We start from the raw sequence: 23533 nt of genomic DNA, 5'->3' as shown, positions 1-23533 counted from the left end.
AATGTGAGGATACGGACATGTGTTTCTTATTTAAGAATGACTGTGAGACTACCTAAGATGACATAATGGAATGTCTTTAACATCCTCCTGCAGACAGCACTGTGACTTCCCAAGCCCACAGAGATCATGATTCCTAAAGGGGAAAGAATCTCAAACTTGACTAGGTTAGGAAGGTTACCAATGTCACCAACACTTACATTTATAACAAATTAACAGGAATTTCTTGGTGAAATGATGGGATCAGAATGGGCAAAGAGAACAAAATGATCTAGACAGAACAAGATTCTGGAACAACTCTGTCCAACAGAACTTCATGCATTGACGGAAGTGACCTCTACCTGTGCTGTCCAATATGACAGCTATTAGTCACATATGTGGCTGTTCAGAGGCCTTGAAATATGGCAAGTGTGACTGAAGAACTATATTTTTAATTTTAATTCATTTAAATGGCTCCATGTGTCAAGTGACTGCTACCATACTAGGCAATGTAATTCTGAACTATGCCTTTCCGTTCATCTTAACCACTCCTTCTCATGAGTGAGACACAATCACTATTTTTAAGAACACATGCCCTGTGGAAGAGCAGATAAATATTCACCTTAAAATCAAAAACTTAAGCTAAGTAGAAAGTAAATAATATATTTCCAGCTGAGAAGAACAGAATCTAGATGAAATGTTACAGAAAATTACCATGAGGCAAATGATGAGGTTGAACCTTCCAGGGGTGACATCTCTTTCAGATTTGTTCTTGGTAACTGGCTGCTCCATTTATTCACAATAAAAGATGCACAGTAAGTCTTCTGGTACTGCCCCAGAATTTCCCCAGATATCTATCATGTGTAAGCCTTGTTGGTATTTATTTCATTGAAAAAAATCTGTAGCCCCACCTACCTCATGAAATCTTTAAAAAAAAAAATTCCATATGCATTCCAACTGGGGATCAAACCCACAACCTAGGTATGTGCCCTGACAGGGGATTGAATCTGCAACCTTTTGGTGCACCAAACGATACTCCAACCAATTGAGCCATGTAGCCAGGGCTCATGAAATCTTTTTGAAAACATTCAGTCTGGCATACTCTACACACATAGTTAATGCCACATTATTTGACATCTGTATCAGTTTTTTTTCTTTAATTAGATTAGAAGCTTGAAAATGAGCATTGTGATCCCTCAGACAAGGGTCTGATCTCCAAATATGTAAAGAACTCACACAACTCCACTCTAAAAAGACAAACAACCCAATTAAAAAATGGTCAAAGGACTCGAACAGACAGTTCTCCGAGGAGGACATACAGAGGGCCCAGAGACATATGAAAAGATGCTGAGTATCAGTAGCCATCAGAGAGATGCAAATTAAAGCCACAATGAGATACCACTTCACACCGGTCAGAATGGCCATCATAAACAAATCAACAAACAAGTGTTGGAGAGGTTTGGAGAAAAGGGAACCCTAGTGCACTGTTGGTGGGAATGCAGACTGGTGTAGCCACTATGGAAAACAGTATGGAATTTCCTCAGAAAACTAAAAATGGAACTGCCTTTTGACCTGGCAATTTCACTGCTAGGATTATATCCTAAGAGCCCTAAAACACCAATTCAAAAGAACCTATGCACCCCAATGTTCAGAGCAGTACAATTTACAATAGCCAAGTGCTGGACGCAACCTAAGTACCCATCAGTAAATGAGTGGATCAAAAAACTATGGTGCATTTACACAATGGAATTCTACGCAACAGAAAGAAAGAAGGGGCTCCTGCCTTTTGTGACAGCATGGATGGACCTGGAGAGCATTATGCTAAGTGAAATAAGCCAGGAAGTAAAAGACAAATATCACATGATCTTACCTTTAACTGAAACCTAATCAACAAAACAAGCAAGGAAAATATAACCAGAGACATTGAAATTAAGAACAAACTGACAGTAACCAGAGGGGAGATAGGAGGGGATAATGGAGGGAAAGAGGGGGAAGGTTTACAGCTATAAAGGACACATGGACAAAAACAAGGCGGAATGAAAACAGGGGAGGGAGGTGAGGATGGCTGGGGTGCAGGAGAGAGGTGGAGGGAAAAGGCAGAAAACTGTACTTGAACAACAATAAATTCAGAAGTATTTAATAATTTTTTTAAATTAAAAGTATTGTCTTATAAAAAAGAAAGAAAATGAACATTGTTGTCTCTCTCTTAGACAATTATAACACATTGTTTGCGAGTAGTTTTTATCGCACGCTCTACTACCAGTCAACATAAAACGTATAAATGCATTTCCCGCATACAATGTGATAATATCCCCCAATAACATGCTCACATTCTTAAATTACTCATTTGCTCAGAGTGATTAAGTAGGATGTTTCCTTTTTTTTTTTTTCAGTAGAAAATGCTGTAGGTTTTTGACATTGGTTTTTCAGTAGAAACGTGAATTCATGTCATCGTTTAAACTATGAGATCCATATTTTATTTATATAATTTTTATATTTACAAATTAAACTTTTGCAAATACTATTATTTAATGAAACATACTGATTTAATTTAGGAACTTTATTAAAATACTAAGAAACTGACTTCTGGACAAGATGGAAGCGTAGGTGGACACACTGTGCCTCCTTTGCACAACCAAAAGAAGGACAACAACAAATTTAAAAACAAAAAACAACCAGAACTGACAGGAAATCAAGCCGTATGGAAGTCCAACAACCAAGGAGTTAAAGAAGAAACACTCACCCAGACTGGTAGGAGGGGTGGACATGGGCAGCCAGGTGGAGAGGACTCAAGATGGAGGCAATAGCTGGTGGACCAGGTGGTCCTACTTTTTTGGTCAGATAAACAAGGAGGAACAACGGGGAGCGAGATGGACCAAGCAACCCAGGGTCCCAGTGCAGGGAAATAAAGCCTCAAAGTCTCTGACTGAAAACACCTGTGGGGGTTGAGGTGGCAGTGGGAGAAACTCCCAGCCTCATAGGAGAGCTCGTTGGAGAGACCCACAGGGTCCTAGTATGTACACAAACCCACCCACCCAGGGAATCAGAACCAGAAAGGCTCAATTTGATTGTGGGGAATGGGGAAGTGACTGAGAACCGGCAGAGAGCAGAGCAAGTGCCATTGTTCCCTCTTGGACCCTCCCCCACATACAGCGTTACAATACATTGACCTGGGTTGCCCCTCCCTGGTGAACATAAAGGCTCCACCCCTTACTACATAACAGGTACACCAAGACCAAAAAAAAAAGGCTCAAATGAAAGACTAGATCAAAGCTCCAGAAAAAATACAACTAAGCAATGAAGAGATAGCCAACCTATCAGATGCAAAGTTCAAAACACTGGTAATCAGGATGCTCACAGAATTGGTAGAATATGGTCACAAAATAGAGGAAAAACTGAAGGCTATAAACAGTGAAATAAAGGAAAATGCACAGGGAACCAACAGTGATGGGAAGGAAACCGGGAATCAAGTAAATGGTTTGGACCAGAAGGAAGAAAGAAACATTCAACCTGAACAGAATAAAGAAACAAGAATTCAAAAAAATGAGGAGAGGCTTAGGAACTTCCAGGACATCTTTAAATATTTCAACATCAGAATCATAGGGGTACTAGAAGGAGAAGAGGAAGAACAAGAAATTGAAAACTTATTTGAAGAGATAATGAAGGAGAACTTCCCCAATCTGGTAAAGGAAATAGACTTTCAGGAAGTCCAGGAAGCCCAGAGAGTCCCAAAAAAGTTCGACCCAAGGAGGAAAACACCAAGGTACATCATAATTACATTAGCCAAGATGAAAGATAAGGAGAGAACCTTAAAAGCAGCAAGAGAAAAGGAGACAGTTACCTACAAAGGAGTTCCCATAAGACTATCAGCTGACTTCTCAAAAGAAACCTTTCAGGCAAGAAGATGAGAGAAAGAAGTATTCAAAGTCACAAAAGGCAAGGATGTACAACCTAGATTACTCTACCTAGCAAAGCTGTCATTTAGAATGGAAGGGCAGATAAAGTGCTTCTCAGATAGAGTCAAGTTAAAGGAGTTCATCACCCTGCTCTTATTAAATGAAATGTTAAAGGGACTTATCTAAGAAAAAGAAGATCAAAAATATGAACTGTAAAATGACAACAAACTCACAGCTATTAACAACCAAACCTACAAAAAACAAAAACAAACTAAGCAAACAACTAGAACAGGAACAGAATCACAGAAATGGAGATCACATGGAGGGTTATCAGTGGGAGAGTGGGAGGAGGAGAGAGGGGGAGAAGGTACAAAGAATAAGTAGCATAAATGGTAGGTAGAAAATAAACAAGGGGAGGGTAAGAATAGTATAGGAAATGTAGAAGCCAAAGAACTTATATGTACAACCCATGGACGTGAACTAAAGAGGGGGAATGCAGGTGGGAGTGGGTGTGCAGGGTGGAGGGGAATAAAGGGGGAGGGAATTGGACAACTGTAATAGCATAATCAATAAAATATATTAAAAATAATAAAATACTAAGAAACTTGTGCTGTAATTTAAAAAAATTATATGTATGGCTTCTGGAAACTAATTTATATGTCAATTAGAAGTAATAAGATGATAAAAGGTAATTAGATGATAGAGTTGGCATTTTAACTTTTAAAATAACATGATTTTGCAATATTTTGTATATTCTATATATATATTTAATAATTTTAATAATATTGTCTCTCTAGATTTTTGCTTCAATGTCTTGAAGACCTGGATGCTAATCTGCGAAAATTAAACTCTCGTCTGTTTGTGATCCGGGGCCAACCAGCAGATGTGTTTCCCAGGCTTTTCAAGGTAATTGTGCATAAAATATTAATGCAATTTCATCAGAGAAGACACATATTTGGTAAACAAGGTGTTTTGGATAACTTAATGGGTGGGAAATACAAGTTTTTAAATAAAAATTTTGTGTTTTTCTTTATTTAGTAAAATAGTTACATGTGATAAGATCAGACAGTAAAAGAAAATCTTTCTTCTGCCTTAAACTGCTAGTTTTCTTCCCAGAGTAACAACTACCAGTTTTTTGTGTATTCATTACAAATATTCTTAGAATAAATAAAAATGATTGTGTGTAGGTGTTTAAATATGTATATATGCACATATTATACATATACATACATAGCTGCATATGTGTGTGTCATTATCCCCCTTTTTAAAAACCAGGATGAAAACAGTTATACCATTCTGTGCAGTACTTTACATAACCATGTATTTTGGATATTGTTCCGTATCACTTCCCCAGTCTTTTAAATGGCTTCACAGTATTCTGTTGTATAGATATTACATAATTTCTTTATCTTTCCACTGAACATTGAATTATTTTTCCACAGGCCTTTTTCTAATATAAATAATGATGTCAGTGAACAATCTTGTCCAGATATACATTATCTTTGATCACACATGCCACTACATTATTGGAATAATTCTTAGAAGACTTTCTCAGTCTAATGCAAAACTGTATGTTTTTTTTTAACTTGGTAGAACCTTACTTAAAAATCTCCTTGTCTTATTTCCCTCTTTTTTTTTCAAATGGAAATATTAGTCCTGGAGGATTAGATGAGTTGACCAAGGCCATACAACGAGCTCTTGGAAATGCTCAGTCCAGAAGCTGAGTTTTCTGTCTTTTTTTATCCATCCCTTCCTAATCACTACCATTAGAACTCCAAACGTATATCTTCTTTTTTTCTTGCAGCTGTTTGACTCATCACATTTTTATAATAGCAAAATTTCTGTCTAATGCAGAAGAGAACAATTCCTTTCCCTGAATGAGAATGTTTCTAATGCTGAGAGTCAAACCAGCACTACCTAGACTTTTCTCACTGGCATGAGAGAAACCTTTAATGTTTAGGTTTTGACTAATGCGACAGTTTTGGCTAGTGACAATTGACTGCATTAAAATGTGTTCACTACTGTAGCTGCTTAGAGTCAGAATTTAACTTAGGTACCTGGACGAGATCTGAGTAGAAAGCATATCAGAAACAATGGTAATAGTTTATCGACAGTGCATGAGTAAGAAAGTACTGTGGGTAATTGCTTGAACCTTATCTCTAAATTCATGTGGTATAAGTAAGATGAATCCTAAGAGGAACTTAGTCACTTTAAAAATGACAAAACTTTTACTTGTTTTTAAAAACCTTGTCTTAAGTCAGCAAGTCTTTTGTGTTTGTTTTGAGCTTTCTTCTGCCTAAAATAGCATACTATTAGATCACACTGTCTTCCGCAATTAGATGATGCCCTGTCTTGTCAGTGGGGCAGAGAGGCAGTGGTTTCCACGTGAGCCGTAGCATACAGATACATGAAGCACATGCACATGAAGTGTGAATTATTTTATTCTAATTTTTCCTTGGGCTGTATAATCTGTATAAAATGCTATTTATGAACACTTCCTTTCATATTTATTTGCTCCTTGCAGAGCCATAGAGGAAGTTAATTTCTTTTCTATTGTATGGTTTTTTTAAAAAAACTTTTTGTTTAGGGCTACTACATATATGTGCTTTAAAAAAGAAACACAAAAGAATATAAAGTAGAAAGTTGGTCTCCTTCCTATCCTAACCTTTACACCCCCAGCTTCTCTGTGAGAAAGGATTCTTTTGTCCGTAACTAGCTGACTCATTTACATTATTTCCTCAGGTTTTATTATTCTAGTACAGAACATAGTGAGTCAGCTTTTTAATAGGTAAGTAATCCTGTTCCCCACATTAGCAGTAAAAATAGTTTAGGTCTAATAATAGTGCCTTTAGTTTATTGGGGTGGTGACAGTGTTTCCAGTATTGATGTCCCACTAGTGTGCATCTTCTCTCTGTGACATTCACTCATTTTATTCCATTTATATTGAGTGGGTTTAGGAATGGGGTCAGAGAATTTTTGTACACATGTATATGTCTGATAAGCTGTTGTCTTCTTATGTGTTTTCAATCTAGAATTTTTCTCAGTTAAATTCATATTTAATATAACCTATCATGATGACTTTTTAAAAAAACTTTTTTACATTCTACCGAAGAAATGGTAAAGAAATTTAACAGGCACTAGCCTTGGCAAAACTTGGGTAAATAACACGATTAATCATAGGTATCTTACGTAAAAAGTAAAATAATAATAATATTATTATTACACAGTTAAATATTGCATTTCTGGAAACATTTAATGCCAAGCTGGCAGGCTACCAAGATCATGCACATTCCAGGCCCTGCAGAAACTTTTTATGCATGACTAGTTTCAAGTGTTGGTTTAAACCATCCTCATTGTGTCCAAGAAACAGACATGGCTAAAGTCTTTATTGATGGACATACAGAAGCTTAATAAAATGTTTTGTTCAAAATCCCAGAATAAATCCAAGGAAAATATATGAAATCACTAACATTTAAATGTGTAAAATTTGTTATCCTTTTTGAGTTATTTCAGATTCTTTATTATTTTAACCATTTGAGTAAGATAATTAATTCAATACATATTGATTGAGTACCTACTATGTACAAGGCAGTGTTCAGTGTGCCAGGGACCTAGTAGTGAACCAAACAGAAAAAGTTTCTACCTTCATGGACTTACACTATATAGGAAAGGAGATAATAATAAACAAACAAGTAAATATACAATGTCAGGTGGTATTAGGTGCTAAAATAAAGTGTGGAATATTTAAGTGCCAAGATGAGGGGAGGGTAGTTACTTAACATGGAATCATGGCGTCACTGACAAAGTGATATTTGAGCAAACATATGAAGGGACTGCGGCATGCAAATATCTGGGGTGTGATATTGAATCCACAAAATTTTGCAGCTTGTTCCATAAAAATGTGGAGTTTATTTTCTTATGGCCTTAAACCTGGGTTGGCCTTATAACTCATTTTGATCAAGTGCCAAAGAAGACACTGAGTTTCAAATCCTAGACCTCAAATGACTCTTTGACCTTTTGGAGTACTTCTTGTACCATGCAAGGAAACCTGGGTTAAAATATCACATTATGAGAGACCATGAGCAGAGAGAGAGGGCCATCCAATGGCTAGCACCAAGGTCTCAGATGGGTAAGAGAGATATCTTAGGTCCCTCCTCCACGCAGCCACACTGCCAGCTGATTGCAAGGTTCGCAATTGAGCCAGTGGGAACCAACAAAAGAACCATCTAGTTAACTGACAGACTTGTGAGAGTTAATCATTTGTTTTAAACTACTAAGATAACTTCAGCATAGGGGAGGAGTACTGCAGGCAGAGGGAACAGCAGTTACAGAGGCCCTGATGTGGAAGTGTGCCTTGCCTTGTTTCGAAACAGCAAGAAGGCCAGCATGGCTAGAGCACAGTGAGTGAAATTCGACTTCACAGGCGAATTTTACCAAACATTCAAAGAGGAACTAACACCTATCCTTCTCAAAGTGTTCCCAAAAATTCAAGAAGAGGGAAGACTCTCAAACTCTTTTTATGAGACCAGTATTATCCTGATCCCAAAACCAGGTAAAGACACAACAAAAAAGAAAGTTACAGGCCAATATCTCTGATGAACATAGATGCCAAAATTCTCAACAAAATACTAGCAAACCGAACCCAACAATACATTTAAAAGATCATACACCATAATCAAGTGGGATTTATTCCAGGGATACAAGGATGGTATAATATTCACAAATCAGTACATGTGATATATCACATAAACAAAATGAAAGGCAAAAGTCACATAATCATATCAGTAGGTGCAGAAAAAGCATTTGATAAAATCCAGCGCCCGTTTATGACAAAAACACTCAGCAAAGGGGGAACAGAGGGAGCATAAAGGACATATATGAAAGCCTCCTGCCAGCATCACACTCAGTGGGAAAGAGCTAAACACAGTTCCCTTAAGATCAGGAACAAGACAAGGGTGTGCGCTTTCACCACTCTGATTCAACATAGTCCTGGAGGTCCTAGCCACAGCAATCAGACAAAAAGAAGAAATAAAAGGCATCCAGATTGGAAAGAAGGAAGAAACTGTCCTTATTTGCAGACAACATGATGGTATACACAGAAAACCATGTAGGCTATACCAAAAAACTACTTGACCTAATAAGGGAATTTGGCAAAGTAGCAGGATACAAAGTCAATATTCAGAAATTGATGGCATTTTTGTACACCAACAATGAACAATCAGAAGGAGAAACTAAGAAAAAGAATCCCATTTACTATAGCAGCAAAAAAAAAACCCAACAAAGTACCTGGAAATAAATTTAACCAAGGAGGTAAAAGACATGTACTCGGAAAACTATAGAACACTGAAGAAAGGAACTGAGGAAGATACACATAAATGGAAGTATATACCCCATTCTTGAATTGAAAGAATTAACATCATTAAAATGTCCATACTACCCAAAGCAATCTGTAGATTCAGCACACTCCCTATTAAAATACCAAGGGCATATTTCACAGATCTAGAACAAATACTTCAAATATTTATATGGAACCAAGAAAGACCCTGAATAACCACAGCAATCTTGAGAAAGAACAAACTTGGAGGTATCACAATACCTGATATCAAACTATACTACAGGGCCACTGGAAACAAAACAGGCTGGTACTCGCATAAGAACAGACACAGAGACCAATAAAACAGAATAGAGAGCCCAGAAATAAACCTATGACCCTATGGCCAAATAATATTTGACAAAGAGGAACTAGCATACAGTGGAGTAAAAATAGCCTCTTTAATAAATTATGTTGGGAGACCTGGACTGATACATGCAAAAAAATGAAACTAGACTACCAACTTATACCATACACCAGAATAAACTCAAAATGGATAAAGAACTTAAGTATAAGTTGTGATATCATAAAAGTCCTAGTGGAAAAAATAGGCAGTACAATTTCAGATATCCCACACAGCAACATTTTTGGTGACATAACTCCCAGGGTCAGGGAAATAAAAGAAAAAATAAATAAATGGGACTATATCAAATTTAAAATCTGCATGTATATAGAAACCATCATCAAAATGAAAATGGAACTAACTATGTGGGAGAGTATATTTGCCAATGATGCATCTGACAAGGGTTTAATGTCCACACTATATAAAGAATTTATACAACTCAACACCAGAAGACAAGTCCATAAAAAAATGGGCAGAGGACCTAGACACTTCTCCAAGGAGAACACACAGATGGCCCATAGACATATGAAAAAATGTGCAACATCATTAGCCATCAGATGCAAATTAAAACCACAATGAGATATCACCTCACACCTGCCAGAATGGTTATTATTAATAAACCAACAAAGAACAAGTGCTGGCAAGGATGTGGAGAAAAGGGAACCCTAGTGCACTATTGGGGAAATGCAGACTGGTGCAGCCACTGTGGGAAACAGTATGGAATTTCCTCAAAAAACTAAAAATGAAACTGCCTTTTGACTCAGTGATTCTACTGCTGGAAATATACCCTAAGAACCCTGAAACACCAATTCAAAAGAACTTATCCACCCCTATGTTCATAGTAGCACTACATACAATAGCCAAGTGTTGGAAACAGCCTAAGTGCCCATCAGTAGATGCATGGATTAAAAAACTGTGATACATTTACACAGTGGAATAATATGCAGCAGAAAGAAAGAGGAAGGAATCCCTACCTTTTGGGACAGCATGGATAGAACTGAAGACTATTATGCTAAGTGAAATAGGCCATGTGGTGAAAGACAAATACCATATGATCTCACTTCTAAGAGTGTTCATAAGGAATCTAATGAACAAAATAAACTAATGAGCAAAACAGAACCAGAGACATGGAAACAGGGAACAGACTGACGGCTGCCAAAGGAAACGGGGGAGGGAGGAATGGAGGAAAGAAGGGGAAGGGATTAGTCAAAGAACATGTATGAATGACCCATGAGCACAGACAACAGTGGATTCCAGTCCACTGTCCTTGGCTGCCAGGTTACATCACACAAACCATTCTCTTATATTAACAATGGCTGGCCTTTTTCCTGACCGACTATATATGTTTATATAGTCTGTATGTGTGTGAATACATATGTATGTCATTATATTATTCATTAGCAATATATGATTTGAAGATAGACTGTGATAAGAATGCATATTGTGATCTAAATATAAGTATCTATTTCTAAAAAGTTAACAGAGAAGTTTAAAATGAAATACTAACAATACTTGACTCATTCAAATGAAGTCAGATAGGGAACACAGAAGAGATAGTCAAAAATGAAACTTAACCAAGATGGTAAATTTAAGCCCAACTGTAGTTATATTAAATGTAAATGGTCTACTTTAAGCTCTTTATTTAAAAGGCAGTTTGACTGGATGAAGAATACACAAGAACCAACTATATGCTGATTAGAGGAAACACTTAAAAAATATGAAGAAACAGATAGTTCGAAATAAAAGACAGAAAAAGTGTACTTGCAAACAGTAGGCATAGGAAAGTAGAATTTAAGACAAAATTACCAGAGATATAGAGTGAAGTCTCACTTCAAAAAGATAAAACCATCGTAAATGTATATTATCTACAAACAGCATAAAAACTTGAATCTCAAACTAATAAAATTCTGGGGAGAAACATAAATTCACAATCATAGTTAGTGATTTTTATACCTCACAGTTATTGATAGAATATACAAGAATTAATGAAGATCTAGATGATTTGAAACACTATCAACCAGTGTGATATAACTGATATTTGTAGAACACTATGCCCAAGAACTCCAGAATATACATTCTTTTCTAGTGCATATGAAACATTCACTAAGATAGACCATACACTAAGCCATAAAACAGGTATCAATAAGTTTCTGAAGACTGAAATCTTGTAGAACATATTCTCTGACTTCAATAGAATGAAATTAAAATGAATAGCAAGAGAACAGCAAATGACACCCGATAGGCCCCTTTTACAGATCAGCTCCAGCCTGGTAAAGTTCTCTGCCCTCGTCCCCTGGTAAAGTTCTCTGCCACCCGGTAGACCACTCCTACAGGTCAGCTGCAGTTAGGTTTCCTCGAGCTCTACGTGAAGTTTCTCTGCCAGCCAGCAGACTGTTCTTATGAACCGTTTCTGGCCCTGTTCCTCTGTGAAGCTTCTTCCTGAGAGGGAACGTTGTGTGTAAGCAGGGCAAGTAAGGGTGGGCTTGGAGCCAAGGGACAATAAGTTACTGCTCTTTTATTTTCCTTATATTTGTCTGTCTGTTTCATTGATTTCCATTCCTCTCTTTATTCTTTGTTTTCTCTTCTACTTACTATTGGTTTAATTTTTGTATTAAAAAAAATCTGAGGATATGTGTATTGCTTTTAGAGAAAGGGAAGGTTGTATCTGGGCTGCGATAAGAATTACAGTAGTAAGTATTTGGCATATGAATGAATACATTTAATGTTTGGGGAATTTTCTCTTCCCTGACTTTTCATTTTTTTCTTGTGGAGAGATGTTCACTGTTGTATCCCCAGGGAAGAAGTGAATGCTCTCACTGTCGAGTTAGCAGAAAGGGCAAAGGTGGTGTAGTATAGCTCAGATGGTGCCTTTTCTCTCTAGCTGCAGAGAGCACGTATCCTCTTGTCTTCTTCCCTGTGATAAATGTTACAGGAGCAGCCCGCACTGCGGGGAAGGTGCTGCTTATCATTAGGCAGGCAAATCCGTGTAATTTGGGGGTGAAATATTAACAGGCTTACCTGCCCTTAAACCTAGTATCTTTTGTCCAATTCAACTTTACAGATAATGTGGTCTTTGTTTTGGCCTTAGATCTCTGATTTATGTTCCCTTCCTTTATCAAAAAAGGATAAAGGTGGGGGAGAGTTATTGACTCTAACATTTACTTTCTAGAAACTAAATAGCTTTTTGTCAATAAAAATTTATAGAATTATCAACAAAGCAAACAAGCAAGCAAAGTATAGCCAAAGACATTGAAGTTGAGAACAGGTTCACAGTGACCAGAGGGGAGAGGAGAGGGGATAATGGGGGGAAAGGGTGAAAGGTTTACAGGAACAATTAATTATAAAGGACACATGGACAATAGCAAGGTGGGGGGTGGGAACAGGGGAGGGAGGTGGGGAGAAGTGGGGGGAAACGGCAGAAAACTGTATCTGAGCAACAATAAAAAAATGTAAAAAAAATGTATAGAATTAAAGTGCAAACTACTATTTAGAAAAAAAATTTTTTGTAACATATATGACAGAAAGGTTGCTATCATTAAAATGTAAGGAGCTCTTGCCCTGACCAGTGTGGCTCTGTTGGTTGGAGCATCGTCCTGTAAACCAAAAAGGTCTGGGGTTCAGTTCCTAGTCAGGGCACATACCTAGGCTGCAGGTTTGGTCCTGGTCAGGCCTGTACGAGAGGCAACTGATCGATGTTTCTGTCCCTCCTGTCCCCTATTTCTAACACCAATGAGCATGTCGTAGGGTGAGGATAAAAAATAATGTAAAGAGCTCTTATAAATCCATAAGAGGAAAATTAACTTCAATAGAAAACCAAGCAAACATAAACTTCAACTTGCAGAAGAAGAAATATACAAATGCCTAGTAATAATAATAGCTAATAATAGCTATTATTCATTGAGGTCTTCTTCTTACTATGTCCTAAACAATTTATAGGCATTATCGCATTTAATCTTTCAACAAGCCAGTAACATTTTTTTTTTATTTTACTGCAGCAAACACTTACACGGGCTTATGTGCTAGGCACTCTATAAACATTTTACTTACATTGTGCTCATGTTTTAGATAAGCAAACAGATTATGAGAGTTGAGCAATTTGCACAAATAGTTAAGCCAGTCTTTGAACTCAGGACTTTAGATCCTGTGTTTTTTGACTACTACTCTATACTGTATTACTATAAAACAAATGTAATATTTCCTGTTCTTATTTTAATCTTATTTTTAAATTTCAAAAGCAGTACATGATTGTATTAACAAATCTGAACAATGCAATAGTGCGTAAAATAAAAATAATTACGTTACTTATACTCCAAAATTCTATACCTCAAAGTGAGCAGTTATTGACAGCTTGGTAGGAATTCTCCAAGACTTTCAAGAAAGGAAAATATTTTAAATGAGATATTATTTTTCTTTGTATACTGTGTGTATGTACTAGCGGTGCCACTATTGTATGTGAGGATTGTAGCTGTATGGGGAGTAAACACCGGTGTACTGCTGATGCGGGGGTAAATTGGTACAGTGTAACTGGTGGAAAATGTGACAGTGTGTATCAAATATTTAAATGTGCATATAGTGTCCATGTAAATGTGCATATAGTGTCCATTAAATATTTTTCAAGGAATTATTTCTAGAAAAAATAGTACAAATGCCCCTAGATTTTTAAGACTTATGCATAAAGATCTGCACTGCAAGGTTTATAACAGTAATTACCAAACAGAAAACAAACAGAGCCCACTGTTGCTGACAGCCCTTGTCTAATCTGTACAGGCTTGAAGAATTACAGTGTGTCACTATATAGTCAGTTAAATAATGGTAGAATTACAGGCGAATTTTTTTTTCTTTGTAAGATATATCAGAGTAGATTTTAGAATGTAAAAAACTTTACTATCCACCCTAGGAAGTAACTTAATTTCCTGAAGTCACAGCCTCCTCATTGCAAATCACTATAAGGAGCTGTGCAGAACTTATTAATACAGCACTTGACACTCAATAAATAGCTGCTATTATAATCACTATCTCCATTATTTTCTAGTTAACATTTTTTGGTAATCAGAAATAAAACAGCAAAGCTTATACCATATTAACTACCAATTCTTAGAGGCACCAGCATAAATTCAGACATTCTGGCACTCTGTGAACTTGAGCAAGTCCCTAAATTTTTAAAACACCCATATCTTCAAAATGGAGATACCAATCAAAGTGCCAAACTCTAAGGGTTCTTTTGAGGAACAAATGAGATAAAGTAAGTATAAATTATTTGAAAAAGGAAAGTACTATACAAACACATTTAGTGTAAGAAGCTGGTTTTAAGCATATTGCTAGATTGTCTTATGTTTAGCACAATTTTTGATATCTAGGGAATGTACATTTCTTATTTATATATTTTTAATCTATAAATTGTACATTTTCTTGCTGCATATTTAAAGTTTGATGTGAGTATAATTATTTGATATGGAAATCATGAGCTTTTCAATTTTTTTCAGCCTTCATTATTATTACAGAAAAACTATTTTTAAAATTTGTGTACACTTTGCCCCTTCTGTCTTATCTTAGGAATGGAACATTACTAAGCTTTCAATTGAGTATGATTCTGAGCCCTTCGGAAAGGAACGAGATGCAGCTATTAAGAAACTGGCTACGGAAGCTGGAGTAGAAGTAATTGTACGAATTTCACATACATTGTATGACCTAGACAAGTAAGTATTTTTTCTTGTTTTTATTTAGTAAAGTGCACATAATATTTTTCACCTTAAGCATTTTTAAATGTACAGTTCAGCAGTAGTAAGTACATAGACTAATAAGTTTTAACCTTTGGGACATAGGTTTGTAAAATGGAAATAACATATACATAATAGAGTTGTGGGAGAATTAAATAAATATATATTAAACCCTTACCATAACAGCTGTGATTTTTACTTACCCAGTGACAGGTGCCAAACTTACAGACATAGTGCACAAGATTAAAATACTCAGAATTTTAGTTTCAAAACTAAGAATATAAAAACTCTTCTTGACTGTTCCAACTCAGCCTATTGTTGGTCTCCCCTTTCTGGGCTCTTAGCAATATTAATTTTATTGTTTATATGATACATAGGCATAAACTGCCTTGCTTTATTTTGTATGATTTTTTTAACTTACTTTACGTCATCTGTGTATATCTTGTCAATCTAGATTTTAAATCCAGATGCAAATTGTATGAAATATTACTTTGCATAGGTGTAGTCCTCTGAACAATGGCATAGTACTACATTTTTCAAAGTTTATTTCTTGAAATACCAATCCTTAATGATGCTTTGCCCAACAAAGAGTCTGTGGTCAAGTTTAAATTTAGGAAGTATTGTATGCTGTGAATTTTGAAGGTTCAAAAGATTTGTTAACTTATGAACCTTTTAGTCTACTGTTGTACTTGTAAGTGCTGAATTCTCATAATTTATGTTCCTTTTAAGTTATTTTACTTTTTAAGTTTCTTATACATTTTATCAAGTTAATAAAGCCAATTGTAAGTAACATGACAAAATGGTGGTTTGATTCAGCAAGGGTCTTATTTGATATTAAACCAGAAGTCATATATCCTGTAGTAAACTTGTCTTCTAGTTTAGTTTACCAGTTTTCTTAACTTCGAGTTGATAGCAAGAAGGAGGCAAAACAGGATAAACGCAGTTGCTTCTACATGGAAGACTCAGTATTACGCAAAAAATTGTATTATTTATTGCATTGGATATGAATATTAACCACATATAATCCATTGTAAAACAATGTAACATACAGAAAACACTTTTCCAAGGCTTTTATTTTGTTTGTTATATAGTTAGCAGTAGTGTCATTGCAGTATTATTATAGTTGACAAATTTCATTATGACCCTATGTATAAACTCAAAGTATTACACCAAAGCAAAATTACTAAAATCAGAGAGTCTAGTCTTTATGGTGATTATTTCTTATATGTGTAATTGATACATAATATAGGTGTCATAATGAAAAATGTACAGTATTTGGATTAAGAAAAACCTTAATTGCCATTCATTCGCTATGTGACGTTGACTTATTTATTTAGCTCTCTTGGTAGGCTTTAGCTCCTGACTATAAAATGATGGAGTTGGATTTTGCCAATAATTCTTTTTTAAGGCTAAATATTAAGCAAATGGCCATAATGAAAAACAATAATTTGTTATACCCAAAGTGTCTTAATTCAAACTACCATTGGCAAATGCTAATCTTTCCTTTACTACAACTTGATTGAAGCAATTAGTGATCAGAAGTAAACATAAGTATGTACATAAGATACGTAAGATATGTATATGAAATACATATGCCAACATTTTTAACAAAAGCGTGAGCACAGTAGAAAACATCAAGTGGTTATCACTGCAGTAATATAGAATCCTAATTAATAAGACTTGTTTCTCTTTTTTTTTGGCATTTCTTAGGGTTTTTTTAAAACTGTTGTTCAGTTACAGTTACAGCCATTTTTCCCTCATTACTGTCCCCTGCCCTACTCACCCTCCACCTCCCACATTCAGTCCCCCCACCCCCATTGTCTTTGTCCTTGGGTCCTTTATACATGTTCCTTGACTTGACCCTTCCCCTTCTTCCCCCCACTATCCCCCATCCCTTGCCCCTCCCCTCTGGTCACTGTTAGTTTGTTCTTTATTTCTGTGTCTCTGGTTCTGTTTTGCTTGCTTGTTTGTTTTGTTGATTAGGTTCCACTTAAAGGTGGTATTTGTCTTTCACCACCTGGCTTATTTCGCTTAGCATAATGCTCTCCAGTTCCATCCATGTTGTCTGTCACAAAGGGTAGGAGCTCCTTCTTTCTTTCTGCTGCATAGTATTCCATTGTGTAAATGTGCCATAATTTTTGATCCACTCATTGACTGATGGGCCACTCAGGCTGTTTCCAGCACTTGGCTCTTGTAAATTGTGCTGCTGTGAACATTGGGGTGCATCAGTTCTTTTGAATTGGTGTTTCAGGATTATTAGAGTATAATCCAGCAGTGGAATTGCCAGGCCAAAAGGCAATTCCATTTTTAGGTTTCTGAGGAGATTCCATACTGTTTCCCACAGTGGCTGCCCCAGTCTGCATTCCCGCCAACAGTGCACTAGGGTTCCCTTTTCTCCACAGCCTCACCAGCACTTGTTTGTTGATTTGTTTATGATGGCCATTCTGACCAGTGTGGAGTAGTATCTCATTGTGGCTTTAATTTGCATCTCTCTGATGGCTAGCGATGCTGAGCATCCTTTCATGTATCTCTGGGCCCTCGGTATGTCCTCCTTGGAGAAATGCAGAGACTCTTGGAGCTGAGTTATATTTTTACATTTCCATATTTTTGTGTTACTGCCGTCAGACTAATTTAGCCACTTGTTTTTTTCACTCGGAGGTGCTTAATGCCCTTTATCTTAAATGTTTTGTATAGTTTTTGATACCTAACAGATGTCTAGAAAATGATTTTTAGATTCATTAACCATTTTTTTTAACAAGTTTCCTGGTCATTCTACTAGAAGTCTTAAGTAATTTTATTTACTTTATGATTTTTAAGCCTTTTCAGAGCTTATCAACCAAAATATATTGTCTTTTCTTATACTAACTTGATTTTACTAACTTTTGTAATAGGATCATAGAACTCAATGGTGGACAACCACCTCTTACGTATAAAAGATTCCAGACTCTCATCAGCAAAATGGAACCGCTAGAGATACCGGTAGAGACGATTACTTCGGAAGTGATAGAAAAGTGCACGACTCCTCTGTCTGATGACCACGATGAAAAATACGGAGTCCCCTCACTGGAAGAACTAGGTGGGTGTAAATGGTAGAAAGGTGACACTTAAGAGCTAATAAATCACTCAGGAAATCTCACTTCTGAATTGACATGTATTTTGCACTAACAGAGTAAGGAAGCTAGGAGAAGAAAGTAGAAGAAACTCAAACTAAGAAGTGGTAAATCTGTGCTTTATTTATGTGTTGTAAAATAATGTAATCTTTCTGCTGTCACCTGAAAGTATACATTTTAAAGAAGAGAGAACATGTTATGTCTTTCATATATGAGAATCCAGGGTCATCAATTCATTTTGATGCTACCATCATGATTTTTTGCAAAGTAATTTTTCTTGTAATTATTGTGGCTAAATAAAAATTATGTATACTCGAGAAGAATGATATTTTTTAAATGTATTTATGTATTTTTTATTTTAGGTTTTGATACGGATGGTTTACCCTCTGCAGTGTGGCCAGGCGGAGAAACGGAAGCACTTACACGTTTGGAAAGGCATTTGGAAAGAAAAGTATGATAATATAGATCATGTTCATATTTCCAAGTTGGCATTTTAAAAATAATTTCACTCTTTTTTAAAAACAAAAAATAGGCTGTTGAAAAGAAGAATTTAGAGAAACTTAAAATAGCACAAACCTATTTGAAAATTAACAGCTGTCTCTTCATTTAAATAGTATTTTCCTCCTCTTCTGATTATTTCCTTTTTAGCTATTGCCAACACTACCTCTTCTATTCTTCTTCTATAAGTTGGTATCTGATAGCCATAACTTTGAAGCTAGGATAGAGTTCTGTTTCACCTTTATGTCAGTGGCAAAGAGACGGGGATGGTGCTGTCAGCTTTGTGTTAGGAATTTGAGGGCAATTTTTCACATGAATATGTGCTACATGAGGATGGCTGAAACACAAAGAAAATGCTCACTTTTATCCTTTCTTATTTTTTATTAAAACACATCATTTGTGTCTGGAGTAATAAGATGTTATTACCCAAGAACTATGTAATAGTTTTTAAAAATTTAAATCTAATTTAAAAGTGGAAAAGTTAGCATAACTCTCTCTGTATGTTTTCAGGCCTGGGTGGCAAACTTTGAAAGACCTCGGATGAATGCGAATTCCCTGCTTGCCAGCCCTACCGGACTCAGTCCTTACCTCCGATTTGGTTGTTTGTCTTGTCGGCTGTTTTACTTCAAACTAACAGATCTCTACAAGAAGGTATTAACTGAAACTGGATTTTATTTTTCAAAATATTTTTTAAAAAATTGCTTATACGACTTCTTTGCTTTTTAATCTTAGGTAAAAAAGAACAGTTCCCCTCCCCTTTCCCTTTATGGGCAACTACTATGGCGAGAATTTTTCTATACAGCAGCAACAAATAATCCACGCTTTGATAAAATGGAAGGGAACCCCATCTGTGTTCAGATTCCTTGGGATAAGAATCCTGAGGCTTTAGCAAAATGGGCAGAAGGCCGGACAGGTTTTCCTTGGATTGATGCCATCATGACGCAGCTGCGTCAGGAGGGCTGGATTCACCACCTGGCCAGACACGCTGTTGCTTGCTTCCTGACACGCGGTGACCTGTGGATTAGTTGGGAAGAAGGAATGAAGGCAAGTGTTCTAAATAATTAGCATGGTCTTATTTTAAAGGACTTGATACCTCAGTAAAACATTTTTTAGAAGTTGTCTATCACGTAGATTTGTTTATAGTCTAGTTTTTCAGTGGACAAAGCATTTAATTCCCTGAATACCATCACACTCCTGGAGACAGAAGGGTGTAATCAGACAGGAGATATGGCAGAAACTGATTCAGTTAATCTCAAGTCATTCATGCAGCTAAACCAGCCTAGCCATCAAGGGAAGCGTAAGATTGAACACCGTGGGCTTAATTGCATCAACATACATTTAGGTGATCTTTTCTGTCACAGAAAGGATTCACCCAAGAGTTCTTAGAAATAATGAATTTATGGTATAAATTTTAAAATATATACCATTTTACCTCACTTCAACAACACAGCTTTTTAGTAACACTTCTGTTGCGTAAAGTGAAGCATACTGCACTTTGTGGCCCCGTCTTGTGCTTATGCACATGTCTTGCCTTCTTACCTATATCACAAATTTCCCCTCTCCAAGGACCGTTTCTGATCCTGAGCTTTTTTTGCATCTGTTACACATGATCTCTGTATCATCCACAGCGCTGGACATGAGGTAGATGTGTAGCACACACTTCATGAATTTATCTTAGAAATCAGTAAATATTTTAATTCTGTTTTCCTTTTAGATTAAGAAATCCCAGACTTAAACTCTGTAAAGCCAGTGCATTTTCAAAGGTCATTTATGTTTGGATGTTCCCTTTATTTGGCCAGTGCACCAAACTTCTAAGATTCTGTTGGTGACTTGTTTGGAAGCTCTTTTGCTTTCTTGAAAGTGTTTACTCCTTTGTTTTTCTTCCATTTTTTGATCTCCTCATGTTCCTTTTAAATCAGTGACTTGAATAATTTTTTTACCCTCCTCCCACATAACACTGCAAAGGTTATAAAGGTAAATTCTATTCAGAAATCCACTTACATAACTGATTTTTTTTTACCTGAAATAACTTATTATAGAACAAAACCTAGACAAGGAAGCTAACTTTAGAATGTTTAATTTTGCAGTTCTGTGCTAGGTTTTCTTTGTCTTAACTTTCAGTCTGCAGAGACCTGGAAAATGCTTGCTTTGAGAATTTTGTGTGTAAACTAACTCGTTACTGTTATTTCTGAAGGTATTTGAAGAATTATTGCTTGATGCAGATTGGAGCATAAATGCTGGAAGTTGGATGTGGCTGTCTTGTAGTTCCTTTTTTCAACAGTTTTTTCACTGCTATTGCCCTGTTGGTTTTGGTAGGAGGACAGATCCCAATGGAGACTACATAAGGTAAATCGAGGGTGATTATTTTTCAGTTTGAAATAACTAATCCAGGAAGAGCTTTTCATATTTAAGCAACATTTAAAGTATACGCCACTCAGGATGGTCAGCAGAGATGAGAACGGTAAACAAGTCATTTAAGTGCTGTTGACTTGATTTTGGTCTTTCATTGCTAATAAATAAATAGTTTATTACAATTTGCGTATAGTTCATTTTATTAATAATTTTCTCCCTTTTCCCAAAAGGCGATATTTGCCTATCCTAAGAGGCTTCCCTGCAAAATACATCTATGATCCTTGGAATGCACCAGAAGGTATCCAAAAGGTAGCCAAATGTTTGATAGGAGTTAATTACCCTAAACCAATGGTAAACCATGCTGAGGCAAGCCGTTTGAATATTGAGAGGATGAAACAGATCTACCAGCAGCTTTCACGATACAGAGGACTAGGTATGTCAGTAACTGCCTTTGATTTGTTTCTTTGGCAGCTGTTTATATTCCTGCCCTTGATTTGATCTTGATCATAATTTAATAAGAAATGTTTTTCCTTCAGGTCTTCTTGCATCAGTGCCTTCTAATCCTAATGGGAATGGAGGCCTCATGGGGTATTCTCCTGGAGAAAATATCCCAGGCTGTAGCAGCAGTGGAAGTAAGTGAAAAGAGAAATTCTACTCTTAACATCAAGAGATTAATAAGCAAATATTTATTTATTAAGCCTCACAATTAATTTGATTAAAAGCAAGGCAGCATGTGAGGAATGCTCATTTTTTAAAAAAGAAGTCAGATGTTCAAAATTGTTATTAAAAGTAAACCTTTTTTAAAAAACTGAAACTTCCTAAATTCAGAAATAGCCTGCATCCTTTTGACGAAGAGCATGTGCTTTATCCTCCAAAAATTAGCTTAGGGAGAAAGGAACAAAGACACTTGACGTTTTGACTACCTACCTTGTTTCTGGTGAGAGGAGACTTTTGCCACATTCTCACAGTAACCTGGGGAGGTAATAATGGCATTCTCATTATATGATTGGGGGAAATGAGCCTAGAAAGGTTTGGTAATTTAACCGAGATTCCAAAATTAGTAAGTAGTTGAGCTAAGATTCAGATCCAAGTTGGATTAGTCCTAAAGTTCTTTCTTTTTTTATTGTTATTGGTCAATATTTTTATTTTTATTTTTTAATTGTTTTAGAGATTTCATTTACTCATTTTTAGAGAGAGAGGAAGGGAAGGAGAAAGGGAGAGAAACATCAATGTGTGGTTGCTTCTTTGCATGCCCCCTACTGGGGACCTGGCTTGCAACCCAGGCATGTGCCCTGACTGGGAATTGAACCAGCGACCATTTGGTTTGCAGGCCTACACTCAATCCACTGAGCTACACCAGCCAGGGAGTCCTAAAGTTCTTATTCTTTCCTGTATCACTGGGCCTCTTCTGCGTATAGAATGCCATGTATAGTGTTTATAAGGTAAAGCGCTCTATTACTGGAATGTGTTTTACCTGGCAGTCAAATAGTTGCCAGTGGTGGCAGTATGCTGTAGAAATGCTCTTTCTCAGAACTTTGAACAATTTGAAGTAAACTGATAAGGTATCAATAAGGTATCATTTCAAAAAGTTCTTCCAGATCTGTTTTTCAGTTCATAGCCTGCCTTTTCTGCCCACATGCGAGGCTGAGGGACGGAAGTTCTGTTAAGCACTAAGACGACAGACAGGTAGCAGCAGGGTGGGAAACACACTGTTTCCTAGTCCACTCAAATCTGTATTTGTTATTTGCAGCTACCTGCAAAACCCAATCATGGTAGTAAGTTAAATTGGAATAATTTTGCTTCCCAAATCTATAAAAATGTGCTATTTTATGATATAACAGGATTAATAAATCTTAAAAATACTCTAATCATGTAAGTATTTGCTTGTAAAACACTTTGTAGGCTAGGTGCTGTGAGGCTTTCAAAAGACATAGAAGACATAAAAGCTACTGTGGGCTTACAGTCTAATTGAGGGCGTGGAAGGGAAAGAAAAACAAATGGAAAAAGCGATAAAGTGTAAGATGCTGTCTCCACAAAAAGGGAGAGATGTTGAGAAATGAAGGCAGAGGGTGGGTGGGCAGATGGAGGGGAGAGAGGGCATTGTAGACCTGGAGGGGGGAACAATTGTGGGAAGACCCTCAGGATTTGGCCTGTGCTGTTACGGATTTCTCCCCTCAGGATTCTGCCCCATTTGAAAGGATTTAGGTACTTCTGAAGCTTATCCCTTCATGCCCTACACTTATCCTGTTCGTAGGCGTCTATTCTGCAGT

The 23533-nt window shown here is 36.5% G+C and overlaps 1 protein-coding gene across 4 annotated transcripts in view; it reads left to right on the top strand.

The window, feature by feature from the left end:
• The window catches only part of CRY1 (cryptochrome circadian regulator 1), a 58270-nt gene that overhangs the window by 28429 nt on the left and 6308 nt on the right, over nt 1–23533 (top strand). For all 4 annotated transcript variants that reach the window (XM_028532558.2, XM_036019525.1, XM_028532559.2 and 1 more), the window contains exons 2-10: nt 4670–4778; nt 15140–15282; nt 18195–18379; nt 18776–18864; nt 19422–19562; nt 19644–19955; nt 21106–21257; nt 21494–21696; nt 21800–21895. In XM_028532558.2, the coding sequence (XP_028388359.1) occupies nt 4670–4778; nt 15140–15282; nt 18195–18379; nt 18776–18864; nt 19422–19562; nt 19644–19955; nt 21106–21257; nt 21494–21696; nt 21800–21895 (1430 nt within the window). The remainder of the gene's footprint in view (nt 1–4669; nt 4779–15139; nt 15283–18194; nt 18380–18775; nt 18865–19421; nt 19563–19643; nt 19956–21105; nt 21258–21493; nt 21697–21799; nt 21896–23533) is intronic.

This window comes from Phyllostomus discolor, chromosome 2 (genome assembly GCF_004126475.2).
Source record: "Phyllostomus discolor isolate MPI-MPIP mPhyDis1 chromosome 2, mPhyDis1.pri.v3, whole genome shotgun sequence".
Taxonomy (NCBI): Eukaryota; Metazoa; Chordata; class Mammalia; order Chiroptera; family Phyllostomidae; genus Phyllostomus; species Phyllostomus discolor.
The sequence above is the reverse complement of the archived record's forward strand: the minus strand, read 5'-3'. Positions and strand labels throughout refer to the sequence as shown.